Source organism: Rhinopithecus roxellana, chromosome 15, assembly GCF_007565055.1.
Source record: "Rhinopithecus roxellana isolate Shanxi Qingling chromosome 15, ASM756505v1, whole genome shotgun sequence".
Taxonomy (NCBI): Eukaryota; Metazoa; Chordata; class Mammalia; order Primates; family Cercopithecidae; genus Rhinopithecus; species Rhinopithecus roxellana.
In genome coordinates, this window is record NC_044563.1 from 7,101,775 (window position 1) to 7,121,134 (window position 19,360).

The window sequence follows — 19,360 nt, forward strand, 5'->3', positions numbered from 1 at the left end:
ACTAATCCAGGCGCTTGCCGGGGACGGGAGGGGCGGGGCTGACGTGGGGCGCCAAGGCTTAAACGTGACGGACAGGCGGGCGCAGGGAGGAGTCCACAGCCTAGGGGCGAGGAGTGACGGAGAACACCGCCCAATAACGGGAGGGGTTGGGCTGCCTGGGCCAATAGGAAGTCCGTAAGGCGGGGCTGGGACTGCAGCAAGTTCGGTTGCACGGAGACCGCAGCTGTTCTCTGTCAGTGGAGGCAGCGGCGGTGGAGGCGGCGGCGAGGACTGGCAGCGGCGAGGAGGTGAGTGTCCGCCGCGCTCCGCATGGTCCTCTTCCCGCCGCGGGTCGGAGCGGGTGGACGTGCGCCGCCGCCGCCGCCGCGAGGGACGTTTATGTAAGGGTCGCGCGCGCAGAGGCGGTGCGGGCTCCGCGAGTGACGGCTGGAGGAGACGGCGGCGAGCGGCGCGCGGTGCGCGACGCGGAGTGCGCCGCCCTTCCCCCTCGCGCGGGGGCTCGGCCGGCTGGACCCGCCCCCGGACCCGCCCCCGTCTCCAGCACCCAAGCGCCCGTCTGCTGCGTCCTCCCGCGGGCTGCCTCATTCTTGCTCTCGGGCCCATTTTGCAGATGGAGAAACTGACTAAAGCGCCTCGCGCGAGATCCCTGAGGGTTCGAACCCAAGGCTGTCAGGATCGGGAGCCCAAGTTGTCCCCATCGTACTGGATGTGGCTCAGCTCTGCAGGAAGCCGCGGCGTGTAAGGCGAGGGCTTTCCTTGTTCCCGGCGCTCGCACTCCGCCTCCCGTAGGATCTTCCACTTTGTTTCAGACGGGGAAGCTCCAGGCGCCCAGACGCAGTGATTCGCCCAAGGCGGGAGGTGGGGCTGAGCTCAGCCCCTTATTTCTCCAGCTTTTAGTAGTTTACAAAGCGCATCAGAGTCGGAAGCCAAGCCCCTAGGTCCCTGGCAACTTTGAGATTCTTTTCTTTTATTTTTTTAGACAGGGTCTTGCTGTCACCCACCCAGGCTGGAGTGCAGTGGCGCGATCTCGGCTCACTGCAGCCTCGACCTCCCGGGCTCAAGCGACCCTCCTGCCACAGTACCCCAGTGCTGGGACTACATGCGGGCGCCACCACGCCTAGCTAATTTTTGTATTTTTTGGTGGAGATGAGCTTCCGTCATTTTGCCCAGGTTGGTCTCGAACTCCTACGCTCAAGCGAGGGGCCTGCCCTGGCTTCCCAAAGTGGTGAGATTATGTGCGTGCCTGGCCTGAAATTCTTAAAAATCAGATTGTGTCTTGTTTTGTGAGAAGAGGTAGGCCAGGGCTCCTTACCCCTTCTCCAGCTGAGAAAACAGGCTCAGAGAAGTACCAACACTTGCTGATGACAACCAGAACCTCCAGAGTGCCTGCCATCTGCCTCCCTGTTGCTCCCGTACCCACTGCCACCAGCAGCCCTGGCTGGCCTCCCCCAAGGCACCCTATCCTTGTATGTGATGCAAACACTTGTGCTGGGGGTGGATGTGCTCAGCATTTCTCTCACTTGCAGCTACAGCTTCCTGCCTGCACGCTCTCCTTAACCGTTGAACTCTTAATCACATTCTTTTGCACACCTACAGTGTTCCTATCCCTACACGGGGCTGAGAGACAGCGTGGGCGATGAGGTCAATCCTTGTCCTACAACTGCTGGCAAACCGATTGGGGGAGAGAAAAATAAACAAAACCTAAGCAGCAAGACAGTCTGCTGCAGATGTTTGTAGAGAGCCTAGTGGGCGAGGTATTGGCCCTAGGAGGACATGGAAGAGGAAGTTCAGTAGAGGCCAGTAAATCACACACTAAAGCAAGACAGGAGAAATGGCCTGGAAGGAGATGGGCTTAGGAAGGCTTCGTGGAGGAGGTGAGTGGTGGACCTCTTTTTGATGTCACTGGCAGTGGAGAAGCAGTGATTGGATTTGAGCAGCTAGAAAGTTTTATTCTGGAGAGGTTTTGTTAAAGAAGTTTTTGAGACGAAGTTTCGCTCTTGTCACCCAGGCTGGAGTGCAGTGGTGTGATCTCGGCTCACCGCAACCTCCACCTCCCGAGTTCAAGCGATTCTCCTGCCTCAGTCTCTCGTAGTTGGGATTACAGGCACATGCCACCACGCCTGGCTAATTTTTGTATTTTTAGTAGAGATGGGGTTTCACCATGTTGGCCAGGCTGGTCTTGAACTCCTGACCTCAGGTGATCTGCCCGCCTCGACAGCCCAAAGTGCTGGGATTATAGGCATGAACCATCACACCTGGCCAGTTACAGAGGTTTCAAGCAATTAGAACTGGAAGAGGAAGGCTGAGGAAGGTGGAAGAGAATGTAGAGGATACAACTTCACTGTTGGGTGTAAGAAACTTGATTGGTCACTGGGAAGAGGCCTCTACAGGAGATGTAACCAGGTGAGGGCACTAGGATTTGCTAAGGTGCTGGTAAGTCAGTGACTGGAAGCCAACCTGAGGAAGCAAGATTAGATGCAAAGGTAGACCGGGCTGGGCGCAGTGGCTCATGCCTTTAATCCCAGCACTTTGGGAGGCTGAGGCGGTTGGGTCACCTGAGGTCAGGAGTTCCAGACCAGCCTGGCCCACATGGTGAAACCTCGTTTCTACGGAAAATACAAAAACTATCCAGGCGTGATGTCAGGCACCTGTAATCCCAGCTACTCAGGAGACTGAGGCAGGAGAATTGCTTGAACCTGGGAGGTGGAGGTTGCAGTGAGCTGAGATCGCACCCCTGCACCCCAGCCTGGGCGACAGAGTGAGACTCCCTGTCAAAAAAACAAAAAAAGACAAAAAACCAAACCAAAACAAAAAAAGCCTGAAAGGCAGACAGGGCTCTGAGGGCCCAGCTGCAGGCCTGAGCTGTGGTTTGTATCCCATGGTATTCTGGTAAGCTCCCTGAAAGCAGCCGACATTTGTTTACTAATGGCTCCTCCACCCTGCCATGCTCTGCCCTTAGGGAAGCGGCTTTGTTCACTACAGTTGCTCAGTATCTGCTTTTTGAATTAATTTAGGCTGTCATCCAAAGTTTCCTTAGTTTACCCCAGTGTACCCTCATGTGCCATATTGCCTTCTGTCTTTCTACTGAAGCCCGCTGCAGCCTGGCTGACTCGGTTCCCTGTGTCAGTCCTCACCTCCAGGATCTCCCCTGGAAGGTTGCCTCTGGTAGCCCACAGTGGGTCCCCCAGGCCCTTTGCCCCTTTTTGTCCTGCTCCTTGCTTTCACCAGGTCTCACTTCCGGTGCGTGCCCCAGGTGCTGTGATAGGTACCTGTCCTCTCAAGACCACCACTCGTGGGGGCTCTGGGACCAGTGGCAGGGCAGGACCTCAGATTCACTACTCTCATCCCAAGTCACAGTTCCCTGTGTCCCTCTTCTGTCTGTCCTCACAGTCCCTAACAGTGCCAAGAACAAGTAGGTGCTTAATGAATGTTTTGGGTGAATTAGTTGAAAAGGGGCCAAATGGGGAGCCAGTGAGGAGAGAAGGGTGAAAGATGGGGAACACGGAAAGGAGTTACCTTTCAGGGTGGCAGGGATGGCCAGCACCATGGTCAGTATGGCAGAAAATCTGGCAGTCCACATTTCTCACTGGCACCTTCTGCATGGGCTGGAGGCCTCATTCAGGTCAACATTTTCTGTTTTGTTTTTTTTTTTTTTTTTGAGAGATGGAGTCTTGTTGCCCACCCTGGAGTACAGTGGCACCATCTTGGCTCACTGCAGTCTCTGCTTCCCGGGTTCAAGCGGTTCTCCTGCCTTAGCCTCCTGAGTAGCTGGAATTATAGGCGCCACCCTTTCGCCTGGCTGATTTTTGTATCTTTACTAGAGATGGGGTTTCACCATGTTGGCCAGGCTGATCTCGAACTCCTGACCCTCCCAAAGTGCTGGGATTACAGACGTGAGCCACCGCGCCCGGCCTCTGGTCAACATTTTCATTGAGGATGAGCATGGCTTTCTCTTTGGCTGCCTCCCAATATTGTCCTGCCCCCATCTGAATGGGCACCGATTCTTGTTTCCTGAAAGTTCCCACTTCGGGGCAGGTTTCTCACCCAGAGGCGTCCTTCACAGCAGCGGGGCATTTTGCCTGCTCACTCTGAAACCTCACCTGGGCCTGACTGACCATGCCTTCCTCTCTTTCTCTTAGCTCCCTTCTAGTCTCACCTGTGGACACTTTGCCAAAGGAGTCGGGCCTGACGGTGGAAGATGGGAAATGGCCAAAAGAATAAACCATTTCCTCTTACTTACCGAATGAAAAGCTTGCCTCATCTTGGCGTTCAAGACTCTCTCATATGATTTCACCTGTTGGGCTCTTTCTTCCATTTGACCCCGCAGGTACCCTCTTCTGTGTCAGCCCCCATAGTGAGATTAGTCACTGTTGCCCCAAACTCACTTCTCACGGTCCCCCCTCTGCTCTTGTTCTTGGTGACTTTGTTTTCTGCAGGGCCTTGCCTCTTATCTTGTCCTGTCAAAATTAAATTATTCTTCGAGACATGGGACTTTATGAAGGCTTGCCAACTCTATTCAGTTGGACTGGGCTCTCTTTTCATAACAATGATGGTGATAAGTAATGATTTATTGTTATGAATAATAAAAGCCAACTCCTGTGTGGTGGTGACGGCCTTGCTAAGCCCCTTACATACACATAATGTGATTATCACAACAACCCTATTACAAATGTACTATTAGATCCATCTCTTACAAATGGTGGACTCTCATAGGTGAGACACAGAGAGGTAAAATAACTCGCCCAGAGTCACGCAGCCAGGCAGGCTAGGCAGGCTCACTGCTGGAGTGCGTCTCACGTGCCATCCCATTTTTGCTTCTTTTAACAAGCCCCCAACAACTTGCTTTTTGGCACTTTGTGGGCAGGGCCTGAGTGTACATACAGTTCCTTGTGCAAGGCATGTGCTCAGTAAATATTTTATTGACTTGAGTGCCCCAGACATTGAATTTCAGTCTTGACATTATCTGCCAAGGCAGCTGGTTTTCTCTGAACAGGGATTTGAGCTTGCTGGCCTGTGTTTCCATTTTGCTGTTCATTGACTAGTGGCTAGAGCAGGTGTGGCTTTTTCAGAAATAAGCAGTCGATAAAACTCCAAAAAGTGAACACACAATACCAGCTGTGGGCTCCCGTGGGCATAAACACGAGGTGTACTCTTAGTGTGGCAGGGAGGGGTCTCTGCAGGAAAGGATTTGAGGAAACAGCCAGGAAATAGGGAACACATTTCAGGTCACGTAAGACAGCTCCTTATTAGTGTCAAGTTGCAGAGTGAGAGAAGAACCAGAGTCCCAGTATTCAGAGGGAGCTCCTGAAGGATTAGAGACAGCTCTGCGGAGATGCAAAGAAAGCGGGCCTGAGGCTGGATGGAGTGGGCAGGAAGAGAAAGCACTTCAGATAAAACAAGAGCTGTTTCTAGAACTTCTTATTTATGTCTAGTGGGTGTCAGAAAAGGGTTTTACTTAAGTGCTTCCCACCAAGCCTGTCGGTTAACGTCCCAGTGTGTGCTCTGTGCCAGGCATGGCGCCAGTGCTGTGCGTGTGCTGCCTCATTGGGCATTCCCTGGAACGCTGTGAGATGGGCGTTGTTATTATTCCCATTTTGCAGATGAGGAAACAGACTTGGAGTGATTACAGAGCTGCTGTCAGAGTAACAAGGGGTGCAGTCCAGGCAGCGGGACAGCAGAGCTGGTGCTTCTAGACCTGTACCCTCCTGGTGCCCTCAGAGACTCCCCCAAGATGGAAGCAAAGAAACGGTTCTTGGCCGGGCGTGATGGCTCACGCCTGTAATCCCAGCACTTTGGGAGGCCGAGGCGGGCGGATCACCTGAGGTCGGGAGTTCGAGACCAGCCTGACCAACATGGAGAAACCCTGTGTCTACTAAAAATACAAAATTAGCTGGGCGTGGTGGTGCATGCCTATAATCCCAGCTACCTCAGGAGGCTGAGGCAGGAGAATTGCTTGAACCCAGGAGGCAGAGGTTGTGGTGAGCCGAGATCGTGCCATTGCACTCCAGCCTGGGTAACAAGAGTGAAAAAGTTCTCTGGGTTCTAAAATCTGTGTTCTTGGCTGCGTGTGGTAACTCACACCTATAATCCCAGCACTTCAGAAGGCCAAGTTGGGCAGATCGCCCGAGGTCAGGAATTTGAGAGCAGCCTAGCTAACATGGCAAAACCCCATCTCTACTAAAACTGAAAAAATTAGCTGGGCGTGGTGGCGTGCGCCTATAATCCCAGCTACTCAGGAGGCTGAGGCAGGAGAATCAGTTGAACCCAGGAAGCAGAGGTTACAGTGAGCCAAGATCATGCCACTGCACTCCAGCCAGGGCGACAGAGCCAGACTTTGTCTTAAAAAAAACAAAAAAAAACAAAAAAAATCAACTATGTTCTTGCCACTCCTGTTTTCTCTGGGAAGTTCTTGGAGCAGTGAGGGTAATGCTGTTTTTTTCTTTTGCTTTAGATACTGTCTGCCTTCTGGAGAGCTGACCAAACACTTAAGGGTAAGTCCTGTGCCTGAATCCAGGCTGGCGGGATGCGTGGGGGTCTTCCCCAGGAGCAGCTGTGGATGCCAGCAGTTTGGCATGTCAGGTCTTAAGCTCAATGAATAAAAAAAGGCTGTGCTCTGATTTTTGGATAATATCCGTTTAAGCAGTCTTGTCTGTTTCCGGTTGCTCTTGATTTTTACAGGAAAGTGACATCTGGCTCCCTGCTGGCCCCATTTGGCATCTGGCCAGCCTAAGCAGAATGCCCTGCTTCTGGAAGGGTATGATCAGCTGGGGAAGCTGGGCAGAAAGAATCCCAAGGGGCCTCTAAGAAGACCCCTTGAGTCAGCGTGGAGAGCAGGCAGCTGGGGTGCGAGGTGGCTCTGCCAGCTGGTTGTAAAGTCACTTGACACGGGTTCCCGGAGGGTGACGCTCAGCCTTTGCCAGTCACGGTAACAACGGGGAAAAGGGAACCTGCCCCTTCTTCCCCTGCAAATTTTACAGGCATGTGCCACCACGCCTGGCTGATTTTTTTTTTTTGAGACGAGTCTCGCTCTGTTGCCAGGCTGGAGTGCAGTGGCGTGATCTCGGCTCACTGCAACCTCCGCCTCCTGGGTTCAAGTGATTCTCCTGCCTCAGCCTCCAGAGTAGCTGAGAGTACAGGTGCGTGCCACCACGCTCAGCTAATTTTTGTATTTAGTAGAGATGGGATGTCACCATGTTGGTCAGGCTGGTCTCAAACTCCTGACCTCAGGTCATCCGCCCTCCTTGGCCGGGATTACATTACAGGTGTGAGCCACCGCACCTGGCCTCTACTGCTTTTAAGGTTCCACCAACATGGATTTCCCTGGTGGCAGGTGCCTGGGAGATTCAGTGGCCTCCCCTCAGCCTAAATTCCACAGCCCTCCAGCCGGTCCCCTGCTAGTCCAGTCGCCTCTTCCCCTGCTGATCTGCCGGAGCAGCCGAGCCAGGGAGCCAGGTGCTCTCCCAGCATTTGTGACAACAATAATGCTCTTCCCTTCAAGCCCGCTGTGGCCTTGGGGACTTTGTGGCTCAGGGACAACTTTCTCCAGAGCTCATGTCCAGTGCTCAGTGGTACAGGAGTTTTTTTCGGTTTTCCTCAGATACCCTTCATGACGCAGGAGCTGGTTTCCTGTGTGAGATTTCCCACAGTCCTCCCTTGGACCTAGGTCTTGGGCCAGCAGGCGCCGTCTGCAGGCTACTGTTGAGTAAGGGCAATGGGCTCGTGGTGGGAATGGTCATAATGTGGAAGAACTCCACCCTCCACAAGTTTCACCCCCTTGTTCTCTCTCTGCTTGCTCTGTCCTCTTATTCTTGGCTGATAGAGATGGATGTTATTTCTCTTACTTGCGCCCCTACAATGAGAGGTGGGCGTGTTGGAGAATCCCCCCAAACCACTTGTCTTACGGAACTGAAGAAACCGAAGCCTAGAGAAGGCTGGTTAGCAGAATCCAAGATGCTGATACCATTTTTTTTTCTTCTTTTAAGATTGCCATCTTTTATCGATGTCTTCCCTTTGATCCATCAGTAGAGAGGGAAAATCAGTCACCAAGAAGGGACCTCTTCTTCCAGGTCATGTAATTTGTCAAAGCTTGTTTGGCTCCTCCATTCCCAAGGCTCTGCTGAGTTGAGCTTTGCCTAGGGACTAAGGCTCTGTGGTCTGAGCTTGTCAGCCTCCCCTCCTCTTCAGCTTTCTCCTGGGGGGACATGGATGTGGCCCTTTGTTGTGTTGTTAAGTGTTATGCCTGAAGGCATTACCCCAGGTACTCCCAGCACTATCTCGGGTTCCTTGCTCTTGTGTTACCTCTCTGTCCTGATTTGCCTCGAGACCAGAGAAAGGGGTGGGGCGGGGAGGTCACTGGATGGCTGGGAGTACATTTCCACTGCCTGTGTGTGGAAGGACCTGACTGCTTCTGTGGCAGCTCCTCTCCTGACGACATCCACCATGACATCACGAAGAGGCTTTGGGAAAATTCCACGACCTGGCTGTGCTGAGTCATACTTAGCCTCTGGGGATGTGTGTCACCTTTCCCATGTCTGTCACTGGGCGCTGCAATTGCTACGAAGTGACACATGCTGCCCATTTCTTATATTTGCACATCACTTTATACTTCTCTGAGAGCCTCTTCTCACGCACATGCTGTGTATCAATATGAAACATATTAATACTAAATAATTAATAATAATTGTATTATTTATTCTGGAAAATATTTCTCTCTTGCCATGGGTGAGGAGCCAGAGGTTCAGAGAGACTAGAGACTAAGTGACTTGGTGAGTTTCGGGTGACTGGTGCGTGGCATGTCTGAGGGAGGTTTGGATGCCACACCCACTCTTACCCCTGGATTTTTATGTAATGCAAACGTTATACAGAAATTAATTTGGTCAAAAACAATTGATTTTCAATGTGCTAAAATTATGAATTCAGAACCTAGTTTTTTTAAGGGCTAGTCTTTTAAGTTTAGCTTGTAAGTGTAGCCTATAAATCTTTCTGATCTGTTTACAATTCTAGGATATTTTAACAGTCACTTTCAGTGGGCTTTTTTTTTTTTTTTTTTTTTTTTTTTGAGATGGAGTCTCACTCTGTCACTCAGTCTGGAGTGCAGTGGCGCTATCTTGGCTCACTGCAACCTCCGCCTCCTGGTTCAAGCGATTCTCCTTCTGCCTCAGCCTCCCAGGTAGCTGGAATTACCGGCATGTGCCACCATACTGGCTAGTTTTTTTGTATTTTTAGTAGAGACAGGGTTTCTTCATGTTGGTCAGGCTGGTCTCGAACTCCTGAGCTCAAGTGATCTGCCTGCCTCAGCCTCTCAAAGTGCTGGGGTTCCAGGCGTGAGCCACCGCGCCCGGCTAGTTTTTTGTATTTTTTAGTAGAGACGGGGTTTCACCGTGTTAGCCAGGATGGTCTCGATCTCCTGACCTCGTGATCCGCCCGTCTCAGCCTCCCAAAGTGCTGGGATTACAGGCTTGAGCCACCGCGCCCGGCCATGTTTATTTATTTTTGTTTATTTTGAGACAGTGTCTCATTCTGTCACTCAGGCTGGAGTGCAGTGGCACAGTCTCAGCTCACTGCAACATTTACCTCCCAGGCTCGGGTGATCTTCTCTTTTCAGACTCCTGAGTAGCTGGGACTACAGGTTCAAGCCACCACACCCAGCTAATTTTTGTACTTTTTGTACAGACAGGGTTTCACCACATTGTCCGGGTTCATCTTGAACTCCTGAGCTCAAACAATCAGCCCTCCTTGGCCTCCACAAAGTGCTGGGATTATAGGCATGATACATTTTAGTGTTTTCAACAGCTTTATTGGGGTATTGAGATAAGTTGCACATATTTAAAGTGTACAATTTGATAAGTTTTAACATATATATACACTTGTGAAACCATCACCGCAGTCCAGAGAGTGAACACATTCATCACCTTTGGAATTCCTCCCTCTGCCTCTGCACTCTTCAAGAAACCATGGAACTGCTTTCTGTTACTATAGGTTAGTTTCCATTTTCTGGAATTTCACATAAATTGACTCATACAGTATATATTCTTTTTTCTCTGCATTCTTTTACTCAACATAATTATCTTGAGATATGTCCATATTGTTGCATGTATTGATAGTTCATTTCCTTCTTTTTTTTTTTTTTAGACAGATTCTTGCTCTGTCACCCAACCTGGAATATAGTGGTGTGATCATAGCTCACTGCAGCCTTGATCTTCTGGGCTCAAGTGATTTCCCATCTCACTGAGTAGCTGGAACTACAGGTGTGTGCTACTACGCCTGGCATACATATATTATATATAAATATATATATTATATGTATTATATGTATATTAATCTTTAGTAGAGATGAGACCTTGCTGCGTTGCTTAGGCTTGTCTTTTTTTTTTTTTTTTTGAGACGGAGTCTCGCTCTGTCACCCAGGCTGGAGTGCAAGGGTGTGACCTCAGCTCACTACAACCTCCGCCTCTTGGGTTCACGACATTCTTCTGCCCCAGCCTCCCGAGTAGCTGGGGCTACAGGCACCCGCCACCATACCCGGTTCATTTTTATTTTTGTATTTTTAGTAGAGATGGGGTTTCACCGTGTTAGTCAGGATGGTCTCGATCTCCTGACCTCGTGATCCCCCCCGCCAGGGACTCCCAAAGTGCTGGGATTACAGGCATGAGCCACAACACCCAGCCTTTTTTTTTTCTTCTTCTTCTTTTTGCTGATTTTGTTTATGGGTATTACAGTCTATCAAGTCACCTTTGTTGGTCATCTCAGGTGCTTCTACTTTTTGGCATTTACAAATAAAGCTGCTGTGAACATTTGTGTATAAGTCTTTGTGTGAACATATATTTCCTTTTCTCTTGGGTAAATGCCTAGGAGTGGAGTGGCTGGATCCTGTGGTAGCTGTATGTATGTTTAACTTGAGCTGCCAAATTTTCTGATATATTTGTAGTATTTTACATTCCTACCAGCTGTGTGTGAGAGTCCCAGTTTCTCTTCATCCTCCCCGACACTGGGTATGGTTAGTCTTTTAAATTTTAGCCATTTAGAAAGGTATATGGTGGTATCTCATGGTTTCAATTTTCCTAATGATAATGATGTTGAGTATCTTTTCATGTGTTTGTCATCTGCCAGTACTGATTTTAAACTTAGTAAAATTTCTATGTAAAATCACACGTCTAAACTAACTACTCAGTTATATGTTTTTTGTTTTGAGACAGGGTCTTGCTCTGTCTCCCAGGCTGGCCTGCACTGATGTGATCATGGCTTACTGCAGCCTCGACCTCCCATGCTCAAGCGATCCTCCCATCTCAGCCTCTTGACTAGCTGGGACCACGGCATGCACATCATGCCTGGCTGATTTAAAAAAAATTTTTTTTTTTTTTGTTAGAGTCTCACTGTTGCTCAGGCTGGAGTGCAGTTTCATGATCTTGGCTCACTTACAGCCTCCGCCTACCGGGTTCAAGGGATTCTGCCTCAGCCTCCTGAGTAGCTGGGACTACAGGCGCGGGCCACCACACCCGGCTTATTTTTGTATTTTTAATAGAGACAGAGTTTCACCATATTGGCCAGGCTGATCTCAAACTCCTGACCTTGTGATCCACCCGCCTTGGCCTCCCAAAGTGCTGGGATTACAGGCGCGAGCCACTGCACCTGGCCTTTTAAAAATTTTTCTTTGTAGAGATGGGATTTCACTCTGTTGCCAGGGCTGGTCTCAAACTGCTATCAAGCGATCCACCTGCCTCAGCCTCCCAAAATTGTGGGATTACAGATGTGAGCCATCACACCTGGCCTCAGTTACATGTTTTAATTGGAATCTCAAGACTGATTTGCTATTCGAAACAGACCATATTCTTTTAGAGTACGTAAAGTAACAGATAACACACAGATTTCTTAACACAAAAATATAAATACTATGGTTTTTATTTTCCTAGCCTTGTCTATATTTAATCTGATATCTTCCTGGAATTAGAGAAGCTTACCTAATAAGGAAATCAATACATTACTTTAAAGTATAGTAAATTATTTTTCTAATCAACTTTTGGCCTTTGTTTCTCAACCGGATGACATTTTCTTTGTAATTAAAGAGACCCCTGGCCGGGATGAGACTGGACTTTGAATCTAACTGCTAAGCAGAGCCTGCTCCATTGCCACCATGTTGCCTCCAAATGGTGATGGTCTCACAGCCCCTGTGCCTCAAATAGAAGTATCACATTACTAATCTCTTCCTCTTCTCATCCAATGTGACTTTTCTGTTCTGACCCCCACCCCAAACCATTTGAATTCAGTTAATCTATTTAAGGCTTCCTTTTTGTTATGCAGTATGGCCACAAAAATAGGTGGAACTAAATACAAAATAGATACAGTTTAGATTTCTGTAGATTCTCTGTATCTCCCAAGGCTTTCTCCTACCAAGGACTAGTTGTAAAATCACGTCAGTGACCCACCAGGTCTAGAATTTGAGTCCCAGCCTTCTGAGTCCATGTCTGGAGTTTCCTCCCATCTCTTAAACCTTTGCAAATAGAGAGAAAGAGAGAGTGGTACTTACGAGTTCTTGCTTTCTGATCACGCCTGGTTACCAAGAAATTACGGCATCTGGAACCAGTGCCACCTTTTTCATGTTCTTCAGTTTACCCCCTTGGAAATGGTGAGAATTCTGGCCTCTCTCTAACCTCCCGGTGGAGAGCTACCAATCTTTGGAGAGGCCATTGCCATCAAATTCTTGTTAGAAATCTGCATCTTGGATAATAACTAGATGCAGAATTGCTTTCCTGTCCTGGTCACTGGAGATGGCCCCAGGAAGCTTGTAGGTGGTGAGTGGACCTGGTTGAGAATCATTAATGCAATTTGACCTCTCCTTTGATGTCTGATGCACATGTGGCCCCGTGTGAGTAAGAGCAGAGGTTTGTAGAGTGACAAGAAAAGGACATTTGGGGGAGAAATTGGCAGGAGACTGACTGAGGTTTTTGCACTGCATGAGTTTTTTGTCCCACATTTAAAAAAATTGTGGTAAAATACATTGTCCCTTTGGGCTGCTATAACAAAAATAACCTTATTCTAAGTAATTTATAAGCAATAGAAATTTATGTATTTATTATTTTTATTTACTTATTTTATTTTGAGATGGAGTCTCGTTCTGTCACCCAGACTGGAGTGCAGTGGCGCGATCTCGGCTCATTGCAAGCTCTGCCTCCCGGGTTCACTCCATTCTCCTGCCTCAGCCTCCTGAGTAGCTGAGACTACAGGCACCCACCACCACGCCCTCCTAACTTTGTATTTTTAGTAGAGACGGGGTTTCTCCATATTGATCAGGCTGGTCTCCAACTCCTGACCTCAGGTGATCTGCCCGCCTTGGCCTCCCAAAGTATTGGGATTACAGGCATAAGCCACCATGTCCAACTTCTGCCGGAGTTTTAAGTACAGTCTGTCCTCACCTGTGGCTGTGTTCCCCTTTCAGGTGGTAAAGGAGCACTGTGAGATACAGTATTTAATAGCACAGTTGTTTCTTGGTATCCTCTGGGGACTGGTTCCAAGAGCCTCTATTGATGCCATAATCCTCCAAGATGCTCAAGTGCTTGATAGAAAATGGCATAGTATTTGCATATAACCTATGCGTATCATCTTATGTACTTTAAATCATCTCTGGATAACTTAAAATACCCAATCCAATGTAAATGCCATGTAAATAGTTCTTATACTGTATTGTTTTTATGTGTATTATTTTTTATTGTTGTATTGTCATTTTTTATTTTGCTTTTTTGAATACGTTTGATCCCCAGTTGGTTGAATTAGTGGATGTGGAACCCACAGATACAGAGGGCTGACCGTATAGTAAATGAAGGCAGTGATGTCAGTGAGTGGCCACTCTGCTCTCAGAGAGAAAGGAAAATGTGCCTCACCATAGGACTGGTATTAAATGCCTGGGGGGTGGAGAGAAGATTAAACCTAAAACTTAAAGTCATTTAACACAGCAGTTCCAGTTCTAGAAATGCAACCTGTGGCATCATGGGACAAGCATGCAAACGTATGAGGTGATGGCAGAAGTTGGGAAATCACTAAAACGTACATCAGAAAATGGTTGCTACATATGAAGTCTGTTCCGTGTCGTATGATGCAGCCTTTAAAAATAGCTCATGTCTCCTAATCAAGCTGTCACTCTAAATTTATTACCGCGGGACAAGAGCTATGATGCCTTTACACAAAAAATATATATTATAAAACAGAATGTGTAATATCTCATTTTTTGTTATTTTGGAATGCTATACCAACAATTTGTTCAGGTTGCTGGAGTTACGAAATTATGTGTTTAAAAAATTTTCTTTTTTTTTTTTTTTTTTTTTTTTTTTTTTTTTTTTTTTTTGAGACGAAGTCTCGCTCTGTCCACCAGGCTGGAGTGCAGTGGCGCTATCTCGGCTCACTGCAAGCTCCGCCTCCCAGGTTCCCGCCATTCTCCTGCCTCAGCCTCCCGAGTAGCTGGGACTATAGGTGCCCGCCACGGCGCCCGGCTTTTTTTTTTGTATTTTTAGTAGAGACAGGGTTTCACCGTGGTCTCGATCTCCTGACCTTGTGATCCGCCCGCCTCGGCCTCCCAAAGTGCTGGGATTACAGGCGTGAGCCACCGCGCCCGGCCAAAATTTTCTATGTAGTATTTTTTCTTTGTAGTATGTTTTAATTTTAAGTTATCAATTTAAAAAATCTAAATAGAGAAGGGTGCAATTCATAACACTACTTGGGGCTTAAGGTCGAGTACTAGGTACTTAACTCTCAGAGTTCTACTTTTTTACCCCTCTTTTCCAAAAAATTGTTTTGGGGGATGAAAACCTCTTTGTAAATGCCATATGAGATACAGATTGCTGGGGAGTGTTGGAGTGAGGACTTCATAAAAGCTGTTCCTCTATTAAAAGGAATGAGAAAACTGGCAAAAATGATCAAAACCAACTTTTTCAGAACTTGAGATATTAACCAAAGGCTTGCAACAATCTAAGACACATTTATTCAGGAAAAATTGCAGAAAAAAATTATCCTTGTTTTCAACAAAAAGTTACGAGGCATGCAAAGAAACAAGAAAGTATGGTTCATACACAGGGAAAGACACAGTTTTTTCCAGCCCAGATGTTGGACTTCATAGACAATGATGTTAAATCAACTATTTTAAATATGTCTAAAGAGCTTGAGGAAAATGTGAGAGGAATGCCTCACCAAATAGAGGGAGGCCAAGGTGGATGGATCACGAGGTCGGGAGATCGAGACCATCCTGGCTAACACAGTGAAACCCCATCTCTACTAAAAATACAAAAAATTAGCTGAGTGTGGTGGCACGCACCTGTTGTCCCAGCTACTTGGGAGGCTGAGGCAGGAGAATCGCTTGAACCTGGCAGATGGAGATTGCAGTGAGCTGAGATCACGTCACTGTACTCCAGCCTGGGTGACAGAGCAAGACTCTGTCTCAAAAAAAAAAAACCAAAAAACCCCAGAAATTCTGGAGTTGAACAGTACAGTTACTGACATGAAAAATTCTCTAGAGGCTGAACAGATTTGAGCAGGCAGAAAAAAATCAGCAAGCTTGAAGGTGGATACCTTGAGATTTTTCAGGCTGAGAATGAAAAAAGAATGAAGGGGCTGGGTGCAGTGTGGCTCACACCTGTAATCCCAGCACTTTGGGAGGCTGAGACGGGCGGATCACAAGGTCAAGAGATCGAGACCATGGTGAAACCCCGTCTCTACTAAAAATACAAAAAATTAGCTGGGCGCAGTGGCGGGCGCCTGTAGTCCCAGCTACTCAGGAGGCTGAGGCAGGAGAATGGCGTGAACCTGGGAGGCAGAGCTTGCAGTGAGCCGAGATCGCGCCACTGCACTCCAGCCTGGGGGACAGAATGAGACTCCGTCTAAAAAAAAAAAAGAATGAAGGAAAGTTAACAGCTTCAGAGACCCATGGTGCACCGTCATGCAAATCAACATATGCATGATGAGAGTCCTAGAAGGAGAGGAGAGAAAGGGTCAGAAAGAATGGCCAGAAGCTGATGAAAAACAATAACTGACCCACTCAAGAAACTCAGTGAACTCCAATAAGGATGAATATCAGAGATCCACACCAAGATATTTCTTTTTTTTTTTTTTTTTTTGAGGCAAAATATCTGATTTATTGAGCAATGGGACAAAGGAGGTGGAGGAGAGAGGAATAGGGGACAATTCTGCAGTTTTATTTTTATTTTTCTTTTTATTTTTTTATTTTTATTTTTATTTATTTTTTCTTTTTATTTATTTATTTTTTATTATACTTTAAGTTCTAGGGTACATGTGCATAACGTGCAGGTTTGTTACATATGTATACTTATGCCATGTTGGTGTGCTGCACCCATCAACTCGTCAGCACCCATCAATTCATCATTTATATCATGTATAACTCCCCAATGCAATCCCTCACTCCTCCCCCCTCCCCATGATAGGCCCCAGTCACACCAAGATATTTCATAACTAAAGTGTCAAATGACAAAGAATCTTGAAAACAGCAAGAGATGAGCAACTTATCTTGTACAAAGGATCTTTGATCAGATTAACAGCTCATTTCTCCTCAGAAACCGTGGGAGCCAGAAGGCAGTGGGATGAACCCTGTTGAAGGCAAAACCTTCAACTGTAATTATTGGACTTTTGAGTCTTAGACGGCCCTGACCTCTTTGTCTTCAGGGACAGTTTTTCAATTTAATCCCTAATAATCCCTAATAACCATTAGTCAAGCTTCCTTGACCTGTAGGAAGGCCTGTCTTTAGGCCGGGCACAGTGGCTCACGCCTATAATCCCAGCACTTTGGGAGGCCCAGACGGGTGGATCACCTGCGGTCAGAAGTTCGAGACCAGCCTGACCAACATGGTGAAACCCCATCTCTACCAAAATACAAAAATTAGCCAGGAGTGGTGGTGCATACCTATAGTCTCAGCTACTTAGGAGGCTGAGGCACGAGAATCATCGCTTGAACTTGGGAGGCAGAGGTTGCAATGAGCCGAGATCGTGCCACTGCACTCCAGCCTGGGAGCCTGGGTGCCTGGGTGACAGAGTGAGACTCCATCTCAAAAAAAAAAGAAAAAAAAAAAAAAAGAAGACCTGTCTTTTACAGAGTTCCCTTCCCGAGGTTTTTCTAGAAATACCCCAGGGATGCTTATGTGTTCCACCAAGTTTGGAACATAGTTAGGGAGTGAAAAACATATGTTAAATGAATGTCATCTGTCTGGCTTGGTTATTTCCTTGGCCAGCTGTTCTCTTCTGCATGTTGCCTAGTTCTCCCTGCCCCAGGGCTGTTGCTTCACCCTTCATACCTACTGCCTTAAAGATGCAAACGGGCTGTCAGGCATTTCACAACATTTTACTGAATGCTTGGAGATAGCAGAATGGAATTACAATACAGAAAAAGATGTTTTGCTCGCAAAGGGGAATTCACCCTTTACCTCAAGAAAAATAGAGCAATTGCCAATAACAATAATGGTGGCCTCTCTCCCCTGCCCATTAACCGTCAGGGGATCAACAAATACTGAGGTCTAATCTCAACTAGTGTTACTCCAGGACACCATATGGAGCTGACTGCTGATGTTCTGTTGTTGATAATATCCTTTATGTGTGTGTAGCACTTTATAGTTTTATTTCATTTCTTTCTGTCCTTTTTTTTTTTTGTGACAGGGTCTTGCTCTGTCACCAGGCTGGAGTACGGTGGGACCATCCAAGCTCACTGCAGCCTCCACCTCCTGGGCTCAAGCAATCCTCCCACCTCAGCCTCCCGAGTAGCTGAGACTACAGGCATGTGCCACCAACCCGGCTGATTTTTTTTTTTTTTGAGACAGGGTCTCACTCTGTCACCCATGCTGGAGTGCAGTGGTGTAATCACAGCTCACTACAGCCTCGACCTCCCAGGCTTAAATGATCCTCCCACCTCAGCCTCTTGAGTAGCTGGGACTACAGGCATGTGCCACCATGCGTGGCTAATTTTTGTATTTTTTGTAAAGACCATGTTGCCCAGGCTGGTCTCAAACTCCTGAGCTCAAGCGATCCTCCTGCCTCGGCCTTCTGAAGTGCTGGGATTACAGGCATGAGCTACAGCACTTGGCTAGTTTTATTTTATTAACCAGTTTTCCCTGGAACTGGTTATGGTTGTGGTTTTGCTGTTTGTGGATCACAGACCCAAGGTTCAGAGAGATTCAGTGTCTCTCTCAGCTTCACTAGGAAGAGTTATAGCCAAGCTCTGACAGCAGCAAACTAGATTCTGGCCTGAGGTTCTCAGAATATGCTGCTGTTCCACAGGATGTTACGATATGGTGTGGCAGGGTGTTACAGTGCACAGGGCTGAAAAGACCAACCTGAGACCCTCCCCTTTCCTTCTGAAGTTGATCACTTTATGGACGTTTACAGCTTTTATCATAAGAGCCATTTGTTGTCACATGGCTTCTGGCCAACTGGGAGTCTACCTCCATCTAAGGCAGGGCTCTTCTCCCTACCATGTTGCCCAAGGCTGTTTCAGTAGGACTGTAAGGTTTTCTTCAGCCCTCCTGGCTTTTGACTACCCCATTCCAGCTGGTTGCAAAATAGCTATTTGTGTTTTTGCTGACCTGAGCCATCTTTCTGTCCATTTTTACTTCTGATATTCTTAAGTGGCAATTTCAGTATCTAGCAGAATGAATTCCCCATTTTCTAATCCTGAGTTTCCTCACTTGACTGAGTAGCTTAAGGAGGACAAGTTATTACTGTGTAGTATTCCAAGAAATGGTTCTGGCCGGGCGCGGTGGCTCAAGCCTGTAATCCCAGCACTTTGGGAGGCCGAGACGGGCGGATCATGAGGTCAGGAGATCGAGACCATCCTGGCTAATACGGTGAAACCCCGTCTCTACTAAAAAATACAAAAAACTAGCCGGGCGACGAGGCGGGCGCCTGTAGTCCCAGCTACTCGGGAGGCTGAGACAGGAGAATGGCGTGAACCCGGGAGGCGGAGCTTGCAGTGAGCTGAGAGCCGGCCACTGCACTCCAGCCTGGGCAGCAGAGCAAGACTCCGTCTCAAAAAAAAAAAAAAAAAAAAAAAAAAAAAAAAAAAAAGAAATGGTTCTTTCCTTCAGCATTTACTGTGCGTCTGGGGTATGCACAGCTCCTTACTGCATGCTGCGAGGCTACAGGAGTATCTGACAAGGCGGCCTTGCCCTGAGTCGTTTATCTGTGGTTGGGAGAGAAGGAGTACACGTGCTGGACCAAATATATGCTTGCATAGTGACTGGCTAGTGTAGAAGAGTAGTAATGACCTCATTGATCCTGCTTCTGTGCCAGGTGAGATGCTAAATGCATAAACATACACAGGGGGCCGGGCGCAGTGGTTCACACCTGTAATCCCAGCACTTTGGGAGGCCGAGGCGAG

At 47.7% G+C, this 19,360-nt stretch overlaps 1 protein-coding gene across 4 annotated transcripts in view; it reads left to right on the plus strand.

Moving 5' to 3' along the window:
- The first annotated feature begins 224 nt into the window (after nucleotides 1–224).
- The window catches only part of PC (pyruvate carboxylase), a 108,641-nt gene continuing 89,505 nt past the window's right edge, over nucleotides 225–19,360 (plus strand). The window contains exons 1-4 of one of the 4 annotated variants that reach the window (XM_030918640.1): nucleotides 265–287; nucleotides 611–738; nucleotides 4,140–4,327; nucleotides 6,452–6,491. Coding sequence is in view for 1 of the 4 variants with exons in the window: in XM_030918639.1 (XP_030774499.1) it covers nucleotides 611–738; nucleotides 6,452–6,491 (168 nt within the window). In the remaining 3 variants the exon portion in view is untranslated. Of the gene's footprint in view, nucleotides 288–610; nucleotides 739–4,139; nucleotides 4,328–6,451; nucleotides 6,492–19,360 lie in introns of all 4 variants that reach the window. The other 3 variants (XM_010366377.1, XM_030918639.1, XM_010366380.2) reach the window with 3 other exon arrangements.